General features: G+C 35.2%; 1 protein-coding gene across 3 annotated transcripts in view; it reads left to right on the top strand.

The window, feature by feature from the left end:
• Positions 1–22,653, top strand: part of LOC111050922 (DENN domain-containing protein Crag) — a 136,478-nt gene that overhangs the window by 86,305 nt on the left and 27,520 nt on the right. For 2 of the 3 annotated variants that reach the window (XM_039435679.1, XM_039435677.1), the window contains 8 exons: positions 2,243–2,429; positions 4,432–4,570; positions 5,907–6,031; positions 11,117–11,203; positions 13,812–13,952; positions 15,517–15,722; positions 17,340–17,618; positions 22,348–22,586. In XM_039435679.1, coding sequence (XP_039291613.1) covers positions 2,243–2,429; positions 4,432–4,570; positions 5,907–6,031; positions 11,117–11,203; positions 13,812–13,952; positions 15,517–15,722; positions 17,340–17,618; positions 22,348–22,586 — 1,403 coding nt within the window. The remainder of the gene's footprint in view (positions 1–2,242; positions 2,430–4,431; positions 4,571–5,906; positions 6,032–11,116; positions 11,204–13,811; positions 13,953–15,516; positions 15,723–17,339; positions 17,619–22,347; positions 22,587–22,653) is intronic. The other variant, XM_039435678.1, reaches the window with a different exon arrangement.

Raw genomic sequence — 22,653 nt, 5'->3', positions numbered from 1 at the left:
ACCATAGGTAAGGAAAGTATTGCTTTCCAAAAAAATTAAGGTACCCCAATTTCAAGTTTTCTATACGTTTCAAGGTCCCTTGAGTCCAAAAACATGATTTTTGGGTTTTGGTCTGTGTGTGTGTGTGTGTGGTGTGTGTGTGTGTGTGTGTGTGTGTGTGTGTGTCTGTGAACACGATAACTCCATTCCTAATTAACCGATTGACTTGAAATTTTAAACTCAAGGTCCTTATACCATGAGGATCCGACAGTAAGAAATTCAATTCAAAATGGCAGAAAATGGCTAAAAAACCATGTTTTTCATGGTTTTCTCGAAAACGGCTAACGATTTTCTTCAAATTTATACCCGGGATAGCTATTCATAACCCTATCAACTGACATAAGTCTCATTTCTGGGAAAATTGCAGGAGCTCCGTAATATTCTTGAGAAAAATGGATTTTGTTGATTTTCTCAAAAATGACTTGACCGATTCCTTTCAAATTCATATCATAATTATAGTTATTTATCAGCTCTATCAACTGGCATGAGTCTCCTTCCAGGGAAACTAACAGGGGGTCAACCCCATCCTTGAGAAATGGACTTTGTAACCTCCTCCTCTGGTAGGTAGGTAGAGCAGTTTATTCAAAAGAACACATTGTCATAGTCGAGATATTTTACCTGCAGAACAGCTGTTTTGACGAATTCTAAAAAAATAATCAAATTTCACAATTTACACAAAGGAAAATGTACTCTGAAAATAGTATGATCATGATAGTTTTAAATATGTAGCCGCCAATCGTCATTAAGTTATTTCCCTAAATTATTCTCGTTATGAATGAGGCTGATATATATCATGGTTGAATCTAAAAAGAGTTTTATAGTTCTCAACTATTGGTTGTGATCGTATCTGGTATAGCTTCCTCTACCTCATACGAATTAGTTGAGCCATTTTACTATGAGCAAAAGGTGATAAGCTGCTCTAGACTAGACTCACCTTTTTGCTCCAAAAGTTGAGCAAATGCTCTAGTTTATTCATACAATTTTGAGTATAAGCTTTTACTTTTGAGCAAATGCTCAAACTATTTTTTCTATGAGCATAAGCAAAAGGTTTTGCTCACGTTGATTCATAGAAAATGAAGCAAATGCTCCATATTTTAGAAGTATAAGCAAATGCTCAACTTTATTCATATGGGCCATTGTGTCTGCAAAAAATGAGTGAAAGGAGGTTAGGTTTTTGATTATGCTGATAGGTGTTAGGGTCGCAATATAACCAATGTGCTGACACATCTGCCCGACAATCAGCTGATATTGAATTGAATAACGTAATGAATGAATTCAATCAATAGTGTCATATTTGAATCCAGAGTTTTTCTATACATTTCTTCAATCATTTCTAAATTTTTTATTGAAAAAATCATATATTATCTACATTTATTTGATCCGTAGCTTAAAGTGACTGCAAGTATTCCCAATGGTAATACAAGCTCGAAATAACTCATCAAAATTCTTGATGGACATTCTGAGCTAGCTAAAAATATATCTTCACCCCAAGCAATGATGTATATAATGATAGGCATACTAAATTCCCTTTGAAATGCTCTTTGGGCGACCAACAGGTGAACTTGATATCTACGATTACGAGCTGCAATTAAACAATCTGTAAAGGCGTCCATTTTGTGATTCAGAAAAACTGATGTATGGTTTCGTATAGTCAGGATGGTGCATACGCACTGACGGTCGGTCGAGCTCTGAATGTGTAAAACTGATGTATGGATGCGTATGATCAGGATGGTACATAAGCACTGACGATCGGTCGAGCTCTGTAACCGGCCTAAAGATAATTTACCATCAGCTTTTTCCCCATCAAATCTTCACGGATGTCAAATTAATCCAAATTATTTGATTTAAACCAATGTACCTAGAATACAGGGTATTCTAATGTATTCTAGGTACATTGGTTTAAACCTCCTGCTTTGGAGGTTTAAACTTTCCCAGAGTTTAAACTGATACTGCGCAAACGGAATTTTAGTTTAAACGAAAAAAATTCATTCCCAAATCCAGATTTGGTTTAAACTTCAGCTTAAACTTATACTGTGCAAACGGCCCTTAGAAACTTACATCATTTTGGAAAACAATGTAAGTTTCTAATTGATTTTAATCTAGCTATGTCCTGTGTTTCCTGTTTAAATTAGTATTATAAAACTGTAAAGTGTTTTCTGTTATATGTGGTGCAAATAATTTGAATATGAATTGTATTGGTTAGGTGCCCTACTGACTGACGACCCGGAACAGCAGACGGCAGCAGAAACGCGCGGTCAGCAGAAATGCTCGCGCCGTTTTTCGGACCGCGGGCGCGATGCACGCGTAGCGAGTGCTTCGAACATAGAGTACGATCAGTCGACGGGCGCACCTCACCTGTTTGACAGGCGCAATTGGGCGCACAAGTTAAGGTAACAATGCATTTTCTTTCATCCAGGCAAAGAAAAGCATCAGTTCTTATGGAAATTTTCACACTGTGTCACATTTTCAATACATCAGCTCTCATGAGAGTGTTCGCATTGTACCACACGTTCAATACCATTGATTCTTATAGTAGTTTTCACAGCTTCACATGGTGTCACATCTGTAAGAGCATCCATAGAGGAAAGATTTCATTAGAAGATATCCCATGGTATAAGTCGTTTATGTTCTAAATTTAACTGTTAACTCGAGCCGATAGTCCTAGTAGTTGTTTTACGTGAGGCTATGTGACGCTGGTAGTCTCTCATACTTCTCTTATATCCTTTTCAGAGAATTGACAATTATTTGTTGAAACGCCGCCGATTACGTTACATAAAAATATTATATCATCGTTATTCAAATTGCATTCAATCTTTATTCTCATTGATTAATTTTACATATTTTATGAAATTCGTTGAATAATTAGCAATACTGTCATTTGTGTAAATTAGTGTATAAGCCATAATATTGTAACATACATTAATAACGAACTCTAATCTAATCTAATACTGTACCGTTCTTACACTCTCACCCAGCCAAAACAGTTATGATAGACAGTATTCAACAGTAATCAGCTAGTTAACAAAAAAAATAGGCTTTAAATTTTGAACATGAACCCTATACCATGGGATATATTCTTTTGCTATCTTTTTTCTATGACTGATTTTTTGGAGTTTCAACAGAAAGTTCGGAATAGGAAATGAAACAGAATAAAAATGTGTAATTTGAAAGACAATAAGCAGAAGAAAAATTGAAATTAAAGGATAATAGAAATAAAATATTGAAGAAGACAAAATGCTGCACAACCCAAGTGCTTAAAGCGCGCGAGTCAGAGAATGAACATTTAAATATTAGAATTTTAAAATAATTAGAAAAAAACGGTAGTAGAAGAATAATAAATGTTATAAAAAAATTGAAGAACAAAAAAGCGCAGTAAAATAAATTATAATAGTGACATCTAAAATAATTACTAGGTAAAATTGTTAGCAGAACGAGAGTTCCGTACATACTAGCTACGAATATTTTCTTGATAATACAAATGGATCAATTGCAAAACTAATATGTTGTGTTAGTGAGATTCTCTGTCAAGATCAAGAAATTTCTTTTATAATAACAGGTTGCTTATATACATAGCTTTGAATATAGAAAATTGACATTTTGGTGTATTGGAATATGAGCTTAAGTACACTAAACAATAAATTTTCCAATTTTCGACCGAATTCTACTTATAATGCATGATTTTGGACCGCTATTTCAGAATCTATAATCTAAGAAAAACACGAGAGCAAATTTTACTGTCCGATTACTGGATTTAGCAGAAATAGCTGGAAAATGAACCGAAAATACGAGGTTTTTGGGCCACCCTGTATCTAGCACAAGGAAATTTTGCATGAAGAAATTGGTTCTGGACTTTTCTTAAACATTCAAATAATAGATTACAAAATCAGAACTACATTATAGATTGCAAGCACCAATGAAGGCCTATATAGTGACTGGACTAACAAACCAACAGACGGGGAAAAAAATTTCTCTCTTGGTGTTGGAATGTTGCAGCGCTGACGTTTGTCTGCCTGCATATGTCTGCTCATGTCTGACATGCACAAGTTCGATTTTTCTCCGTCTGTCTCATCTTCTCATCTTACTTATAAGGAATGTATAATCAATCAGTTGCTTCACGCAACAGATATAATAATATAAGGTTTATAAGGTTCATAATAATTGACTTTTGTGTAGTTGAGAAGTTGATATAGTGGTAATTATTCATATAAAATGAAAAAGACTAAGAAATTGTCAAAAACCACAGATTTATTGATACTTAGAAAGACCGGTTTCGGTTATTACACCATTGACAATCTCTGATAAATAATTGACTTGATTTTTCTGTCCTTATTGGCTTAATAGTTTGAATTGATTATGTCGATTGATTGATTGATTAAATTGGATTGATGTCAGGAAGAACACACGGGTGGTGAGGAGTGCTACTTTCCATCAGGCTGGTGATGATGAAGAGGAGGAGAGTGAGGAAGAGGAGGAGGAGTACGGGGAGTATGACGATGATGGGGATGTCGAAGATGAATCGCCTTGCAATGAGGTAAATTCGACCATTTCATTGTTACAGATGGAATTAATGAGAAATTGCATTTATTCCAGCATTCAATTTGGATTCTCCTTCAATAATAATTATTATTCATTTTATTGTTAATATGAAGTATTTTCAAAATTTAAATATGTGAATTGAAATGTAACCAGATAAAGTGAAACAAAGTGAAATATAATCTATGTAAATGAAAATCGAGCCTCAAATTTTGACATTCGATAACTTTTTTATGTGTGCGCCGAAATTGATGATTTTTTTAGTTGTGTTCGTTATGTTCAGGACCAGGTTTATGGCCTATCAAATTCATAATCCGACTTCAGGGCTTTTTCCTAAGTTGTCAAAGTTCGCATGTAATCCTTATGGGAGAAGATTTGTGAGCTGGCCACACACAGAAATAAAAATCAGCTATTATAATCATTGCGTCATCCAACAGCCATCGGTAGATAGTAGACAAGAGTGTGTGCTGCTCCATAACCGCCCATGTATTTTATTCCAAACGCCCCGATTAAAAACAAAATGACTATTCTGTGTGTAACCATCCTGCAGTACGATCTCAGGCTAAATTTTTTACATGCGCTAAAGACTTTGCTTTGTTTCGAATAATTGTGATGTTTTCGGCGTTTATAATTATTTGATTTTTAGTAAATTATTTATTTTGCAGTTGGAAAATTATCTTTATACATAAAATCCATTAAATTAATAATTGGAATAATATGAATAATAGCATCTACTATTCAAAACCAATAAGCAAGAAGCACCTGAATGCAAAATGCCGCATAACGCCTCCTCAGGTGTGCATCCAGCTAAAGTTTGTCATGAGATGCATTAACTATTTGGCGGTACGAAGTTCGCCGGGCCAGCTAGTTTAGAATATTTTGATTGATATATAAATTAGAATTGAAACCCTTTTAGGCTTTAGCATGTGGTACTTTTCTACAAGTTGTATAATTCTGAATGATTGAATAAATAAATAAATGATTACAAGATGCAACAAGGTGAATTGTTTCACAATTGAAACATACTTTTAGAAATTAATGATACATCCCAGCTCTTTGACCTTTTCATAGGTTTAATAGAAATATCTTGAGCTGACGAATGATTTTGAATGACTGATCGATATGTTGGATATATTGATATTCTTTTTGAATTCCTTGTATAAATATCAACAATGCTCTTTATTCAACCAATCCCGAAGTTAAACTCACTGCACATAGATGAATGGATTTATTTGGTCTGTGATCTGACTGTTCTACTATTGCATTGTTTCTATTGATTGATTGATTAAAGGTGGGAGTGAGATCGATTGATTGATTATATTGATTGATTGAAGGTGGGAGTGAGAGCGCCGCTACATCGGTCATCAACAATGCCAATAGAAGGGGGAGATGGTGGGGTGGGAATGACGTCATCTTCAAGAGCAGCTACTTTGGGTTCTACATTCAAACTGCCCTTCTCGTAAGTTGAAGCCTTTTCAATAGCCATTCTATTGTATTCTACTCAGAGCTATTTTATTTCATTTATGTACGATAGGATACAATCCAGGTGTAAACAACATGCATTCTCCTAATTCATTATTATTACCTGGACCAAAAATGAAGTGACGAAGCAGTGTGTGATTTCATAAACTCAAGCTTTAGAGAAAATTAACTTTTTATCAAAATTTTTGGAATGAAATAGTACAGGCTCAGCCTAGTTTTCCCTCCAATGTCATAATTATATTATGTTTATAGAGTGTTTTGTACAATAAAAAATGTATAAATAAATAAAACTGCTTTCAACCTTAATTTAAAATGAACAGTCTAGAGTTTATGTAGAGTTAACATCGATCCATACTGTATTGTGACAATGCGTAATCTCTTTCTTTACTCATATCTCATCATTATCATTATTATATCGTTATTCACAGACTAAACGTAAATTTTAATTAACTGGACACCATTGACCAGTCAATGAACTGACTATTTATTTATCACAGACGTAGTGGTTCTTTCCTCCCTATTTTTATTTTGAAAATTATCATAATTATGATTTTTCATTTTCGTCGCAATTTATTGTACAGTACCTTAATTCACAAAACATACTTTCATAAATGTAAATGGATTGGTCAACATTCAAGCAGTCAGTGGACTGACTTTATTTGCAAATCCATAGCAACGAAAACATTGTAAGAAAGGTGTTAACATTAAAATCTAGATCTCAATAGAATCGAAATGCTGGAGCTCAGTAAAAAGGTCGGTAACAGTCTATTCCCCCCCCCCTTTAGCCCTCCAACAACATTCTCTCTGGTTGTAGGCAATAAAAAAATAATGAAAACTGGATGAATAATGTTGTCAGAAATATCACTAATTTATTGTAAAATTACATACATTACAATAAATTACTGATATTTCTGACAACATCCATAGCAACGAAAACATTGTAAGCAAGGTGTTAACATAAAAATCAAGATCTCAATAGAATCAAAATGCTGCAGCTCAGCAAAAAGGTCGGTAAACAGACCATTCCCCCCCCCCCTTTAGCCTTCAACAACATTCTGGTAGAAACCAGTGTGTTGAGCTTACCAAGGTGGATGGGAATGAAATAGTAAAAATTAAATCTCAAAAACTGGAGGTCCAGGCTGGAGTACCTCAAGGCTCAATTCTGGGTCCCTTACTGTTTCTGTTGTATGTCAACCAATTACCAAAAGAGTTAAAAGATCACAGAGCTCTGTTGTTTGCTGATGACACATCGCTTATCTTTAACAATTATTTATTAGATAGTCTAGAAATAAATGCTTTTACTGGAGTACAGTCAATTGTCCAATTCTTGAAGCAAAGGCAATTAACAATAAATAGTAAGAAATGTCAATTCCTACAATTCAAAAGTAAATATAATTCAGTAGAGGATAGAGAAATAAATGTGTTTGTAGAGGAAAATGAATTAGACCAAGAAGAGAAAGTAGCATTCTTGGGAATTTTATTGGACAGGAAATTAACATGGCATCCTTACATTGAGAGGATATGTAATAAGATATCATCTGGGGTATTTGTCCTGCGGCAGCTTGCTAGGCTGAATGATAAAAAACTACTGTTAACTGCTTACCATGGACTTATACTATCTCATATTAGGTATGCTATTTTAGTATGGGGTAATTCATCTCAACAAAATATGGACAGAGTGTTTAAGATTCAAAAGAAGGCACTCAGATGTATAGAGAAAGTGAATAGGTTAGACTCTTGTAGGCCTTTATTTAAAAAGCTTGGTCTATTAACTGTGCCATCTTTGTATGTATATGAAGTTGTAATGCATGTGAAAAAGAGTGGTGTGATCCAGAATTCAGATGTTCATGAGTATAATACGCGAAACAGAGAAGATTATCATATAATGGGTCACAATAGTAGGTTATTTGAACAAAAACCAGATTATATTGGTAGGAAATTTTATAACAAGCTACCTCAAATCTTGAAAAGTAATGATGATTTGAAGATTTTCAAAAAACAAATGAAAAAATATTTAGTTGATAAAGCTTTTTATAGTGTACAAGAATTCCTTTCAAACCTAAACTAGGTTGAACTACTTAGTGTTAGAATTATTATGTAGCCTAATAACATGACTTGTCTTATACTCCATGACTGGAGTCTTTAGGACGTAATCAAAAAAAAAAAAAAAAAAAAAAAATTCTCTCTGGTTGTAGGCAATAAAAAAATAATGAAAACTGAATGAATAATGTTGTCAGAAAAATATCACTAATTTATTGTAAAATTACATACATTACAATAAATTAGTGATATTTCTGACAAAATTCTAGTGTTTTCATTATGGATAGATATCACAACATCTCACCAACTCTTCCACCACACTACAGGAAAACTTATTTTACTATATGTTAAGAACGATGTAGTCCTAATATTTGTTCTAATTTAGAAGATACAAATATTGTATCTGAAATAAAAAAAATAATTAAATTCATTACATCATCAAAGCAGTAAATAGCTATGCAATAACAAAGCATTGAGGAAATGTGAAGAACCCATCAAGAGGCAAGAGCCTGAGTGCAGATAAACTATCCACATCTTTAGCATAATAATTATACTGTAATTATTATATAGTTCACAAAATGTGATAATTGCTGGATTGCTGAATCCATGACAACGATTTTGCGACGACCCGACATCCAGAATGGCCGTTTTCACACTTTTCGGCTGACATTCAGAATTGTCCTCTGGCTAGTTAGTTATAAGCAACAGCTGATGCAGTGCCAATAGAATTGTCCTCTGGCTAGTTATAAGCAACAGCTGATGCAGTGCCAATAGAATTGTCCTCTGGCTAGTTATAAGCAACAGCTGATGCAGTGCCAATAGAATTGTCCTCTGGCTAATAGTTATCAGTACAGCTGATGCTTAGAGACAATAGAATTGCCCTATGACTAATTATCAGCAACAGCTGATCCTCAGCCAATAGAATTATCCTCTGACTAATTATCAGCAACAGCTGATCCATTGCCAATCACTGAACAATTCTGAGGGCCAGTTGCACGTACGTCTGTTAAATAATTATAAACATTAACGCTGATTAACAAATCAGCGTTAGTTTTACGGATTCATTCTTGTTCGGTTAGTTTTTAATCCCGATTAAGTTTTCCGGTTAACTAACCAAGATTTCAACGGTTTCACAATCTGGCAACACTGTAATTTAACCGACAGATGTTATTATTCTGAACAAATGGCACAAAATTGACGTTATGTTATTGAAGCGGTGACCATTCATTAGGTATGCGCCATAAAAATGTTCTGTCTGTCGCTAGTGCCAAGTGCTATCTGCAGACAAACCAGATCGAAAACTATCCTCAAAAATCAGAATCAAATTTTTAATGCTAATATCAGCTAGATACACTTCTCTATCTTATTAACGGATGAAATTCATTCATATATTAAGCTCATACTTTGAATTTTGTATTTTTTTACCAAAAACTAATTGGAAGTAATCTATCAGTAGGTACCTAATCGGCGTTAGTTGGTTTTAATTCCCCGTGAATGACCTGTTAAAAATCTTCTACGTCGATTAGTTTAACCGGCGTTATTTTTCGATTTTTACCTTTGTGCAACCAAATTTTCCTCATTTCAACTAATCACCGTTAAAATGGTGCTAACTAATCAGAATTAAAAATTCTACGCCGGTTAGTTTAATCGGTGTTATCATTTGAAATTTCTGTTATGTACAACCAAAATGCATCGGTTAGCGCTAATCTCGATTAAAGTATAGCATTTAATCGTGATTAAACGTTAACTGACATACGTGCAACTGGGGGTGAGTGTTACAATTGTTAAGTGTGAAAACGACATTGTTGGTTGACATTTAGCATCTCGACACCCAGAATGTCTTCCGATCGGTTGAGAATTAGCCAATCAGACATTTTAGTTGTTGTGACGATAAACGTCGGCCGACAATCGGTAAATGTGAAAAAGGCCATTGCCGTGATGTAAAATAAATCAGCTAATAATGTCGGACGACATTCTGGGTGTCGTTTGTCGCAAAAGTATGTAGAAAGTCCATTGTAAAGGAGGACAAAATATATATAATTGACATTTGTTAAGTATTTGAAGAATGCACCTAAATTAATATTATGATGGATGATAGTGCAGATGAAACATAATGATGATGCATAATAATGAAACATAATGATGTTTGAGTTATAAGAAATATGTACTATGACTTATGAATAAGAACTATGCAGAAAGTATTGAAGTGATAAAAAATGACCCATCCAAGAAAATATTTGAAGTGGATTGAAATGATATTCACTAATTATTTATTGCTAAGAAATTGAGTTAGGCTACTTGTTGTGACAGATTGTTGCAGTTGTAAAATTTATTCATGAATATCAAACTCCTGGGCGTTTCCCATTGTATCAATTTTTATTTATGAATAGAATCATATCTGTTCACGGCTGAACTAGCTGATATTAACAAATGAACAAAATTATACAACCCGATATCATGATTTGATGCTTTTTTTATATCAGACATTATTTTCACTACACTAGAATAAATATATAAAACAACTGTTTTCCAGTCAGTTAATCCTTCACAAGGCTTCCGTTCTCTATGTATGCCATATTATAGCTGATATAGTTGATATTAGTTAAATGATTCAACTAGTTTGTTATCTGATTAACATTTAGATAGTTATTTAGTAAAATGGTAGTTAATAACTGACGAAGAAACCTTATGAGTCTAGTGGAAATTAATTGATGGGTGGAGCAATCTGCATTAGGCGATCCACATTTTTCAATAAATAATTTGTTTCAATTGACATTTGAGAATTTTCACGTTACCTATTGTAAACATTGAATTTTGTTTGAGGAGTCGTTGAATGTCCTTATAGAGTATTGCATGTAATTATTTCTATGTAAATGTAGAATGTGGAGTAAGTATAAAACTTGATTTATAATAATTATCTGAATAATCTTAAATGTTGAAGAGCATCTTGCCTAGTTATTGGTTTTATTTTATTCTTTAGATTGTATTTTTATTTCCAATTTCTTCTATTTTGCTATTGCAGTCGTTATTCTCCAGGGAGGTTCAGTCTGCGAAAAGCTGACCTAATAAAGAGTGGACAAATGATTGAAAATGCCCTCAGTAATTTCAGGTTAGAGTTTGTTGCACTGTTTTATTTATTTCGTTTCATTCTATTCCACATTTATTTATTGTTTTCATACTATTATCGGTGTTTTTTAACTTATTCTTCACTTATTATTTTCATACAACTCATCATTGGTATAATTCTATTTCTCTCTTTAATATTCAATTAATTCAAGTTATTCACTATTTTCATACAAGTTTTGGTGTCTTTCATTTGATGTTTTTAATTTCTTGTACACTATTCTGTATTTTATTTGTGTTGATCAATTTATACATTTCTTTCCTATCACAGCGAGTTTCAGAATAAGGCCCGGTTGCATGCATCTATTAAATTCAACCGTAATTAACTGCTGATTAATGTCGTCCGGTATGGGTTTCGTTGTACGATGTCATTAATTTAATCATGCTTAAATTTGGTTTACGTGCCTACTTACCAGAATGGAGATTTATTTTTCAATTTAATTTACTTGTAAAATAATTGAAATGTTATATGTGATATGTGAATGAGAATTGAAGCACATGTAAATACACAGATCGCTTTTTTGTTAGTTTTTCTTCCATTGTTTTTTTCCATTTCTCAATTGTACTCTCAGTGTGTTTTTTTGAAATTATGATAATCTCATTTCTGGTATTGTATGTGTTGTTTTTAGTGCATTCATAGAGTAAGCATACACAAGTAAATCTCTGTTGTCGGATGGGCACGTTAAAATGTCGGTTCGGGCTGAAGTATGACAGTCGTAAGGCCCATTGACGGCTCAAATTATATATTCAGGCGAGGTGGAAACTTCCCGTAAGGGACTCCCCCCAACAAAAGCCATACAAATTTACTTTACTTTTTCTCACGGCATAAGAAAATGTATGCCAATTTTACTGTATATTCTTCGTAGTTCTGAACAGTGAAGCTAAGATCGCTAGTGGTCTCACCATTTAAACAAATACATCCATCAAGAAGCTTGTTTAAACGGTACCCCAAAGTCCTAACATGTAGTAGGTTTATGTCCATTGTTTTAAAGGGACGGATTCAAGGATCCAAAGGTTCAGAGAACCCCACACGTCAACCTAAGCTTGACTTGTGTTCCCAAGTTTTATGTTAGTTAGGCAAACCAATACCTTTGTTCTTTACAAGAACCAGGAGTTTTTCCCTATACTAACATCCCCATTAATCACCCGGTTGTTTGTTGCAATCCAGTGTGATATGCTTGGCAGTCTCTTCAGACTGACTAGTCCTCGTGACATACGTGAGTTCCACTCCTGGCCTTCTTTGAAGGTCCTACCGCTGAGAAAGGGGTGGCCAAGTTGCCTCTAGGGCGCCCGGCCACCCTTGACTCAGCCCCTTGACCCACATTTGTGCCTGAAGTTTCACCCATCTCTGGTCTCTTGGTATTTTTCTTTTTGCCCCTCCGAAACTTCGCAGGGTCAGAAGCCTCACCTCTCCCAAGAAGTTTTGCCTAAATGGCCGTCCTTCTTTGAGAAGTGGTGAGGTTTGGTCTCTCCACCCACTAACTCGTGACCTACTTGAGCTCTACTCCTGGCTTTTTTGTAGGTCCTTCCGCTGAAGGAGGGGTCACCAAATTGCCTCTAGGGCACCTGGTCACCCTCGACTTAGCTTCCTCTTGACCTACATTTGTGCCTGGAGTTTCATCCATCTCTGGTCTCTTGGTTGTTTTTTGCCCCTCCGAAACTGCCCTGACGGGTCAGATCCCGTGGGTTTGAAGGCAAGGCAACTTCTGGAGTTGCCTTGAGGTCCATTTTAGTCGCCTCCTTCGACAAGCATGGATACTGTGGGTGAATTCTGGTTTTCAACACATTCTTGAGTACGATGATCGATTCAAAGCTCCCCCAACCCACAGGGGGCAGGTAGTAGGTTACCACAAAGTTCCAAAATTTATAAGCTATTATACTGGTCAGGATAGGTTCAAAATGATTTCTCGAAACAAATTTAGTTGAATACAAACTTTTAACTCAAATTTTAAAGATTTGCAAACACTTCTCCAAGTACAACACATAAACACTCCGCTATTTTTCATTTCTGAAAATTAGCAACAATTTGAAATTCTGGTTTCATTGTTAATTTAACATTGTGATAAACCTTCCACTAGCGTATGCTTATTCTATGTCTCTGTTTGGTTTGTTATCTGGTTGTTATTGTTCAAGATAGTGCACCCTTTTTTGCTGAAAACATATTTTGATAACCATGTGTTCTCTACAATGTCTTCCATTATTTTATTCTTTCTCCTCCTCCTCCCTTATTATTAGTCTTATTTTCTTCTTCATCTTTTAATACTTCCTTTTTTTGTTCCTCTTCTCTTCTTCCTCTACTGCTTCTTACTTTTCTTTCCCTCTCTCTATCCTTTTCCTATCCGTCTAATTTTTTCTCTTCCTTCTCATCGGTATCTTCATATTCTTCTTCTACTTCTTCATCATCATCATCATCATCATCATCATCATCATCATCATCTTCTTCTTCTTCTTCTTCTTCTTCTCCTTCTTCTGGTGTCTTTTTGATATGGCCATCATTGGTTTTTACTTTTCATCAATTGTTAATATACATTTTTGTATGAATAAATTATGGTTGTTTATTATTAATTATTATAGAAATGTGTTGTGTTGAACAGCCCGAGCAGTCTGACATCTAAAAAGTCGAACGAACTGATCAAAGGAGGAATCAACAGCTTGAAAACGGCAGCCACCTCTATGGCTAAAAAGTTCGATGATTTGATATCGGCCAATAGCACACCAATTAAGTCAGCAAGCGCGTGAGTTCACTATTATTCACCTATCATACCTATACATTTATTTGTTACCTTATCATTCCCTTTACTATAATATAATAATAATATCGAGTGACCTGGCTGGCTCAGGTCTGGTTTCAGAGTTTTCAGGTCGCAACTTATCAATTTCAGGGCCTCTGACACGACCTAACGATTGCTTTTTAGGCAGCCGGGACTGACCGCTTAATGTATCCAACCAAAACACGGAAGTGGCCCGATTTTGTCTTGTTTTGTGTGTTTTTAATAAATTGAATTGAATTGAATTGAAATATATATCTTGCCCTGGCCGGGATTTGAACCCGGGCCTCTGAATCATAAAGCCAGCATCTGATCCACTCGACTACGGCCACTCCTCCCTTTACTATAATTTACTATAGTTCACTATAATTCACCATAATGATACATTTATTTGTTACCTCATCATTTCCCATAGTTTGTTCAATTCAAACATTGTCAGCATTGCTTATGAATAACATTAATGCAATCCATTCAAGATTCAACTGATGCTCATAGTTTGGAGGGAATCTCACTTTATGCTACCTATAATTGCTATCCATCAAAAATACAAATATAATGGATTAGAAAATCGATTAGTGTGAGACTAGACTCAATTTGTGATACACAGTTTGGTTTCCGTAAAGGCCTCTCAACCATCCATGCTCTGATTAAATTAGTGGAGGAATGTTTTGAGGAGAAATAATCTGCTGCTGTATCATTTTTCGACCTCAGTAGAGCTTTCGAATGTGTATCACATGAAATCCTGCCAGCAAAGTTGAAGCACTTACAGGTTTAAGGATTAGCCCTGGAGTTATTATCCACCTATTTGCAGGGCGGATCTCAATATGTATGTGTGGATGGAATAGCTCGGGTACTTTGTCCGTGGAACTTTGAGTGTAGAGTACCTCAGGGCTCGGTCCTGGGTCCATTGTTCTCTCTTATTATGATTGATGGTTTGAGCTTCAATGTCCCATGGAAAATAGTCTTATATGCAGATGACACCACAGTTCTCAATAGGCGTTCAGATGACACTCAGGATTTGGCGCTATCTTAGTCTAATTTGAAGGTAGTCAAACTTGGTTCAATGCTAATGAAATATTTTAGAAATATTCCTTGTATATATAATTCCTTCTACTCTGTTGAAGAATTTATGGAAAAAAATATTTATTCAAGGGATTTTTAAATAAATAAAAAGTGATTTATTATAGCATACAAATGTTTACAATATGTATAACAAATAGTGTAAAAATGGAACACAATCGATTCAATTTATTTTAGTTTAGTTGAAGGATACTTCGGTTTTTTTTTGTTTGCCACGCCAAACAAAAAATTCAGTACCCTTTTTTTAAATTTTTTACTTACGACATGTTTCGGTCATGATGCCATGATCAAGTTATTGAAAAATTAATTTTGAAGTAATAATATTAATTAATTATATTTATAATTGATCTCAGCTTAATAATTATAAGAGTAGCCCTAACGAGAAAAGACAATTTGATGGCGAATCAACCTAATATTTATATAATGAGTTGAGTATTGTAACGTTTTGTAGGAGAGGCAGTGCTCTGGGCCTAGACCAAGATGGCGGCTTGGATGAGGACGAATCTGGGGAAGAATCGGTTTCGGCGCCACGACGCAAGATTTCCAGCGAGTTCTCGCCCTACGCGGCCAAACAGCACATCGATGCTTGGAGCAGCAACTTGAAGGAGCTATTCAGCGACAGTCGAAAAGGCAGTGCCAGCAACTTGCAGCCATTAGGTCAGTGCTTGTTGTTCTTATGGAAGTGTTCAGACAAAGCAACTTTGATTTGAAGATGAGTGGAAATAAATGACAGATGTAGAGATGTAGACAAACAATCTTCAGCCGCCATGTTTTTTTTTTTCATTCTAACAAAATACTTGAGTAGACAAATCGTATAATTGATTTGAAAATTTATTTTTGAATAAATGAAATAAGCTTTAGATTTTACCGTATGAGAAACACAAATTATACCTGAAATGTCATCTTAAAAGTTGATAACTTTGACCATTCTAGACTTCGTTCATCCTCACAAACATGCTTCAGACCCCGCTGTAGCTTACTGGTACCGGTATAAATATTAAAAGGTTATTTTAGAATTATTTCCATCAAAATTATCATATTATACATAGAATTTATATTTTGCTATTATTTTTCGGAGAAATTGAAATAGAATACCTACAGAATAACTCAATTTCTGTTGATTTGAAGTTCAGATTGTTGTATCACAACTTTTTAAATTAGCCACCAAGATTTCAGGTGTATGTGTGAGAATAAAAATCTGATCTCAGTCATGAAAGTTTGGAATCAATTTATGAAAAGGCATATTTTATTGATGAATATTATAAATTCAACGTGAAATTGATTACTCTCGAAGAAAATGAAAAGTAGACTAATATTAGTTAATGTAATAGGATGATTTGAGTTACGGTTATCTAATATGAATGGCTGTGTTGTACAGTCTGTTTCAATACAAAATGGAGTCAAATATGAAGAATTTAATTTAATACAATTTTATTAAGCCAAAACACTTTCCAACTGGCGATGTCAACAGGTATTGAAAAATTCAGAAAGTGAATAAATAGAATAACAGGAGCTTACAGAAATATAGCCCATGTCACATAAAATTATAACATTCTTCTAAACTTCACATACAAATGACGGTTATTTTACAGTTGAACAAATTATAACATCCCATCATTTAAAAACTCTTCAACACTATAATACGCCTTGTCAACCGGAAATGCATAAAAATCTATCTTAAATTAGGCCTACTTGACTTTGACAAATTTTTAGGCAGCTTGCTGGAAAGTTGCAAACCATAAATAATCGGACTCTTATCTGAAAATTTTAACCGATGATGTTCAATGAATGGCTTTCTACTACCACGTGTAAAATAGTTATTCATTCATTTATTTATTTATTCATTCGTGGATACAATATTACAAATCATATAAAATAATATGATTGGGTAGGAACAACAGGCTCAGCCCAAAACTATTCCATTCCAAAATTTTGATAATGTTACAAATCATGTCCATAAAAACAGGTTATGTTTCTACTGTAAATAGTTCAAGATCAATTTTCGTCCAAAAATAAATATAAGATGCAAATTTTAAATTTAGAAGAATTAAAACACCAAACGAAAGTAAAATATTACACCTTATTATCACTGCACATTATTTGATTAAGTTATTTTATAAAATTTTGAAGCCATAAATACACACAAATTCTCACTAAGAACAGCTGGAAACATTATGAAGTTATGCACTTCTGAATTCTTTTTTAAAGTGCTTTTTTTCATAGTGATCCTATTGTGAATTGGAGTAAATTGAATTTGAATTTGTTTGTTTGCAGGCGAAACATCAGCGTGGTCGTCACAGCAATGCCTGCTTTTGCCTGACAACCTCTATCCGAAGACAGTATCAGCCCGGCACAGCAACTCACCAGTGGCACTGGAACTGCGCATGAGCACAGCGCAGAAATGCCACCACTGCCAGCACGTGTTGTACGACGAGCAGATCATGGCCGGCTGGCTGCCCGAGGACAGCAATCTCAACACCAAGTGCCAGCTCTGCCACAAGGCCACTGTGCCCTTCCTCACTGTCCAAGTCACCGATCACCGCCACAATCCAAGTCAGTCTAATCATCACACTATGTATGCATGCACCTACACAGTCCACTTAGGCTCAATTCACACTTACGTGACTCAGGTCGAGAAGAGACTACTCTAGTCGAGAGCATGTGTTCTCAAATGGTGACACTCACACCAGTCGACTCTAGTCTCCGCGACTGTCACCATTTGAAAGCACATGCTCTCGACTAGAGTCGAGTCTCTTCTCGACCTGAGTCACGTAAGTGTGAGTTGAGCCTATCAACTCACACCTACGTGGCTCTAGTCTTTTCTCGACACAGCATGTGTTTTAAAATGGTGACACCCAGATCAGTCGATTCTTGTCTCCGCGACCTTACAACTGTGAGACTGAGTCGAGTTTCGACTCGACATGTTGGTCGAGCCAAGACTTGAGTTGTGTAGTACTGTGCATTTTTATAATGAAGTGAGGTTAGAAATTGAACTCAGAAGTTTCATCTCCATGGTTAAAGCACATTTTCTTTCTTGTTGCTTCTTTTTTGTTCTATCATTTTAGATAAAACAATAATAAGAATTAGATTAGACATTATATATCATGATTATTATAATAAAATTTGAGGTGAAGTTAGAAATGGATTTGATAGGTTAGAAATGGAATAGCATGGAACTATAGTTGTGACATTGAGCAAGAAAGTCGTAAGGTCGAGAGACTGGAGTATCCTCGACTGGAGTCGTACGATTTGAGTCGAGGTAGTGTGAGTTGAGCCTTAGACGTCGCGGAGACTAGAATCGACTGGTCTGAGTGTCACCATTTGGCAACACATGCTATCGACTGGAGTCGAGTCTCTTCTCGACCTGAGTCACGTAAGTGTGAGTTGAGCCTTACAGTACTCATCCCGTAGCTTTCCTCTGTGGCTTTGAAGCGGCATATTGGCAAGGTATGGTTCGCGGAGTAATATTCACGGTTTTGAAAAAACATCAGCTTCAGAGACCCTAGATCCCTAGATAGAAGAAGCTCCCTAAAGAGCTTCCTTGAAGGAAGTTTGCTAGACACAGAGATTCTTCTTGAATGAGGGAGTTGCAACGTATCACCAACAATGGAAGAAGCATGTTAAACGAATGTCAGTTGATAGGCTGTGTTGTGCTGAAAGGACGTAACTCCAAAAAGCTCCTTGTGTATCTTTTCGGATGCAACACGTTGCTTTTTAGAAGATACAGAAGAGTGTCCGTTGCTTATGGAAAGATACATTTTCAAAAATGTTCGATTTTTTTTTTTTTTTGAACAGGTAGTATTGTAGTCTAGTGGCCCTCTGCTGATAGGCGAAGCTACAGGACCCGAACTGTACATTGTTTTGTCATTTCAGCTGTGAAACGCTCTTTGAGATTCAGTTATTTTTCGATTATCATAATCTATAATTTACAAGTCGTTTTTTATTGTTATTGGTTGTTTATTTTATGTTAGAAGCCTCTTGCTGATTCAGTGTATTTGCACGCACGTTCTCAACCGTTAGTGGCCGGCCGTGGCCTCAAGCTGGCCACTAACGGTAGAACATGCATGATAAATATTCATGTACACACACACACATGTTCATCATGATTGTTTTTTTCATATCCTTTTGACGAGGCTTCTAACATAAAATAAACAACCAATAACAGTAAATAAACCATTAGAAAATTACAAATAATAATTACCAAAAAATAATTTAGCCTCAAATAGAGCAGCAAAGAAAAATGAAAATAAAAAATCAAAGATACAAAAACCTAACCTCAAAAATTTTGCTCGCTCAAAGCGTTTCACAACAGTGATGATACTAAGAGCTTGTTCACATGACAGCGATTTAAGCTCGGTTGTCGCGCGGTTGACAAATCGCTCGATTTGCCAGCCTCGTACACATGACAGCGATTCATGAGCGATTTGCGCTCGGTTAAGACTGTGCAAAGGCTGAAATTAATCTTTCTACTGGTAATATTTTTCAAAGTTTTTCGATTTATATATCATCAAGCTAGCAAAATGGAAAAGTTTTCTCAGAAAAACATTTTTTCCAATCATTACTTTTTGAGATATGAGCGTCTAAAGTTTAAATTTTTTGAACAGAACATTTCAAATACGGTAAGAGATAAATCCATGATATGTGGAAGATAAATTCCTCATGGTATTAGTAATTGAATAAAACAAAAATTTTCTGAATATATCAATTTTTGAGAAAGCTATTATTCAATTCACTAAAAATTACCAAAAATAACTTATTATGTACCTAAAATAACGAATTGCTTATTTTTAATTCAATGTCCCAACCTGGGTAAGGGATGTCCCATCGTGGGACGATCTTAAGCCTGAACTTATCAACTAACTGAACTGAAAATTGTAATAGAATAAATTTTAGTTGAACTGGAATTGTAATGGAATGTGCACTATGTGAACTGCTCTGCTCGGTTGTGAAACCGCTCGGTTGACTGAAGACATGTGTACGCTCTCATGCCTGCTCTAGTATATCGAACCGCCCGGCAACCGAGCGACAACCGAGCGGTTGGACTGGAAACTACAACCGCCGCGATTCGCCGGCGACTACTAAAACCGAGCGATGCATGTGTACGGCACCATGTGTCTCCCTGTACTTGGCAACCGCTCGGTTGGTCAACCGAGCGTAAATCGCTGTCATGTGAACAGGCTCTAAGTCAATGGAGATGATAGAACGTTTTTCGCCGCCTTCTTTTGTAGACAACTGTGATTCAAGTCATCCCCATCACATAGAATATTAATTGCTTGTTAATAATGATCAATGTTCACCTATCTCAAATACCGTATATTTCATTTATCCAAAAATATGTCTTTTCATGATTTTATAATGAATTTTCAAGTAATCCGATGGACTGGAGTAGCACTAATGTGAGTAGAGTCTTATAATCTATTTTCTAATTACATTCCAATTCAATTGTTCGCCACAAATATTACAATTGTTCAGCCACTTGCACACCAGTACAATAGTGGCGTCCACTACAACTGGCCATTAGTGACGGCTTCTCAAATCCTGACCATTGTCTCTGTGAGAAGGGGTTCGACCGCTGCAAATGTCACCATGTGATGACGTTAGCCACTAATGGCGGCTTCTAGCACTACCTCCTTAAACAAAGCAGTAGTGCATTCGTGTGACGTCAGCACAGGTAGGGCTCCTACACCAATAAATTCGTTGATTTCAGCTGATCTATATCAGCTAATGTTTCTATTGGTGTAGGAGCCCTACCAGTGCTGACGTCATACGAATGCACTACGGCTTTGTTTACGAAGGTAGTGAGTGCTTCTAGTCCCTGCGTGCAAGGTGTTAATTACATTTTTGGTACTTGGAATATATATTTACGGCATCGCGATCTTATTGAAACAGCAATAGTGAGTGTGATCTTTAACTTCAATTAATTATTCTTTCATTCATTCAATCAATGAAAAACACACATAATCATAGAATGGTTGGAATTGAAAAAACAGGCTTAGCCCTTACTATTTTATTCCCGAGTTTTGATTAAAAATTAGTCTAAAAAAGGTTCTGTTTCTTCAGTACTTTCAAACACAGATATTTTTTATCTTCAAATAATGACACGAATATAAATTACAAATTTGCGCTCAGATTAGTTGAGGAGTAGCCAGTGAACATTTTTTTGCAAATTTGAATACACGCGCTTCTGGTAGGTAGTTTTAATATATTTTGAATTTTGAATCAGTCATAGTCTGTTCAAAGTGCTTTGCATTCCTCGGTTGGACGGAAGAATAAATAATAAAAGGAGGAGAAGATGTTGAAGTAGAAGAATAGGACAAATGGAGGGAGAAACAGAAGTAGGTAGAGAAGGAGAAGGAGATGAAGAAGAAGAGCAAGACAATGAGGGGAATAATTATGTTTGGGTGGGGAAGAGATAAAAAAGAATAGAGTATTGAAGAACAGCAAAAGATTATTTTTTTATAACAATAACGGGGCACTGAGATTCGCTCGTTATTTATTTATAAACTATTGATAAACAGAACACAATTCATTAAAATGATTGGGGAATGACTAACAGGCACAGCCCAAAACTGTTTCTTCCCCGAATTTTCATTTATACACTATAAATAGTCCAGAAAGTAGGTCATGTTCCATACACTTGAATTCAGATTCAATTTTCATTCCAAACATTTCAAAACAAAAAAGTTCTAATTTAGATTATTTACAAACCAAATTGAATAACAAAATAACACTCAAAATTGTCAAATAACGAATAACTTTGAAAATTATGATATACTCTAGTTTTGAATGATTATCATGTTATGTCAACAAATCAGATTATTTTGATAAAGTCGATTAAAATTTCTCGCTGATTGATTACACAGCTGGAAATAATTCTGCCTCTCACACACACGCATCTTCTGCTTAAACAGACGACGAAAATATCATCTGTTTTTCCATGGATGAATAATAATAATTATTAAAATCAGTTTCTTAATTATTGTTATCCCTTTCATGCCCTTAGCGAGTTTTCCCAGGGATGAGACCTAGTACAATCGAATTTTTATATCATAAACCTACTATGTTCCAAATTTCGTGAAAATCGTTAGAGCCGTTTTCGAGATCTGTTGAACATAAATAACCAGATATAAAAATATAAAAATGACCAGATATAAACAGATATACAGAAATTGCTCGCTTAATATAATAGGATTTGACATGACAAAATGTTCCTTTTTTGAGTTGTAAAATATGTTATAGTTTCTGTCAAAAAGTTATTTATCTGTTTATTTGTAATTTTCAGAGAGTAACAGTGAGGACAAAAGGACAAAGGATGAAGAGAAGACAGGAGAGGGGAAGGAAGAGGAGGCAGAGGAGAAGGAGCTAACTGTTGGGTATAACGAGCCTGTACTTATAAACGTTCCCTACCTGAATCCACTGGTTTTGCGGAAAGAGTTGGAGTCTATTCTCTACACTGAGGGTGATTCTTGTTTGACGCAGTCGAAATTCGTCGACGAACATCCCATCATATATTGGAATATGGTTAGTTCTATAAATTAGATTCAGAATCTATTCATTAATACACACTCATTCGTATTATAAATTAGAG

This window comes from Nilaparvata lugens, chromosome 9 (assembly GCF_014356525.2).
Source record: "Nilaparvata lugens isolate BPH chromosome 9, ASM1435652v1, whole genome shotgun sequence".
NCBI classification, from domain to species: Eukaryota; Metazoa; Arthropoda; class Insecta; order Hemiptera; family Delphacidae; genus Nilaparvata; species Nilaparvata lugens.
The sequence above is the reverse complement of the archived record's forward strand: the minus strand, read 5'-3'. Positions and strand labels throughout refer to the sequence as shown.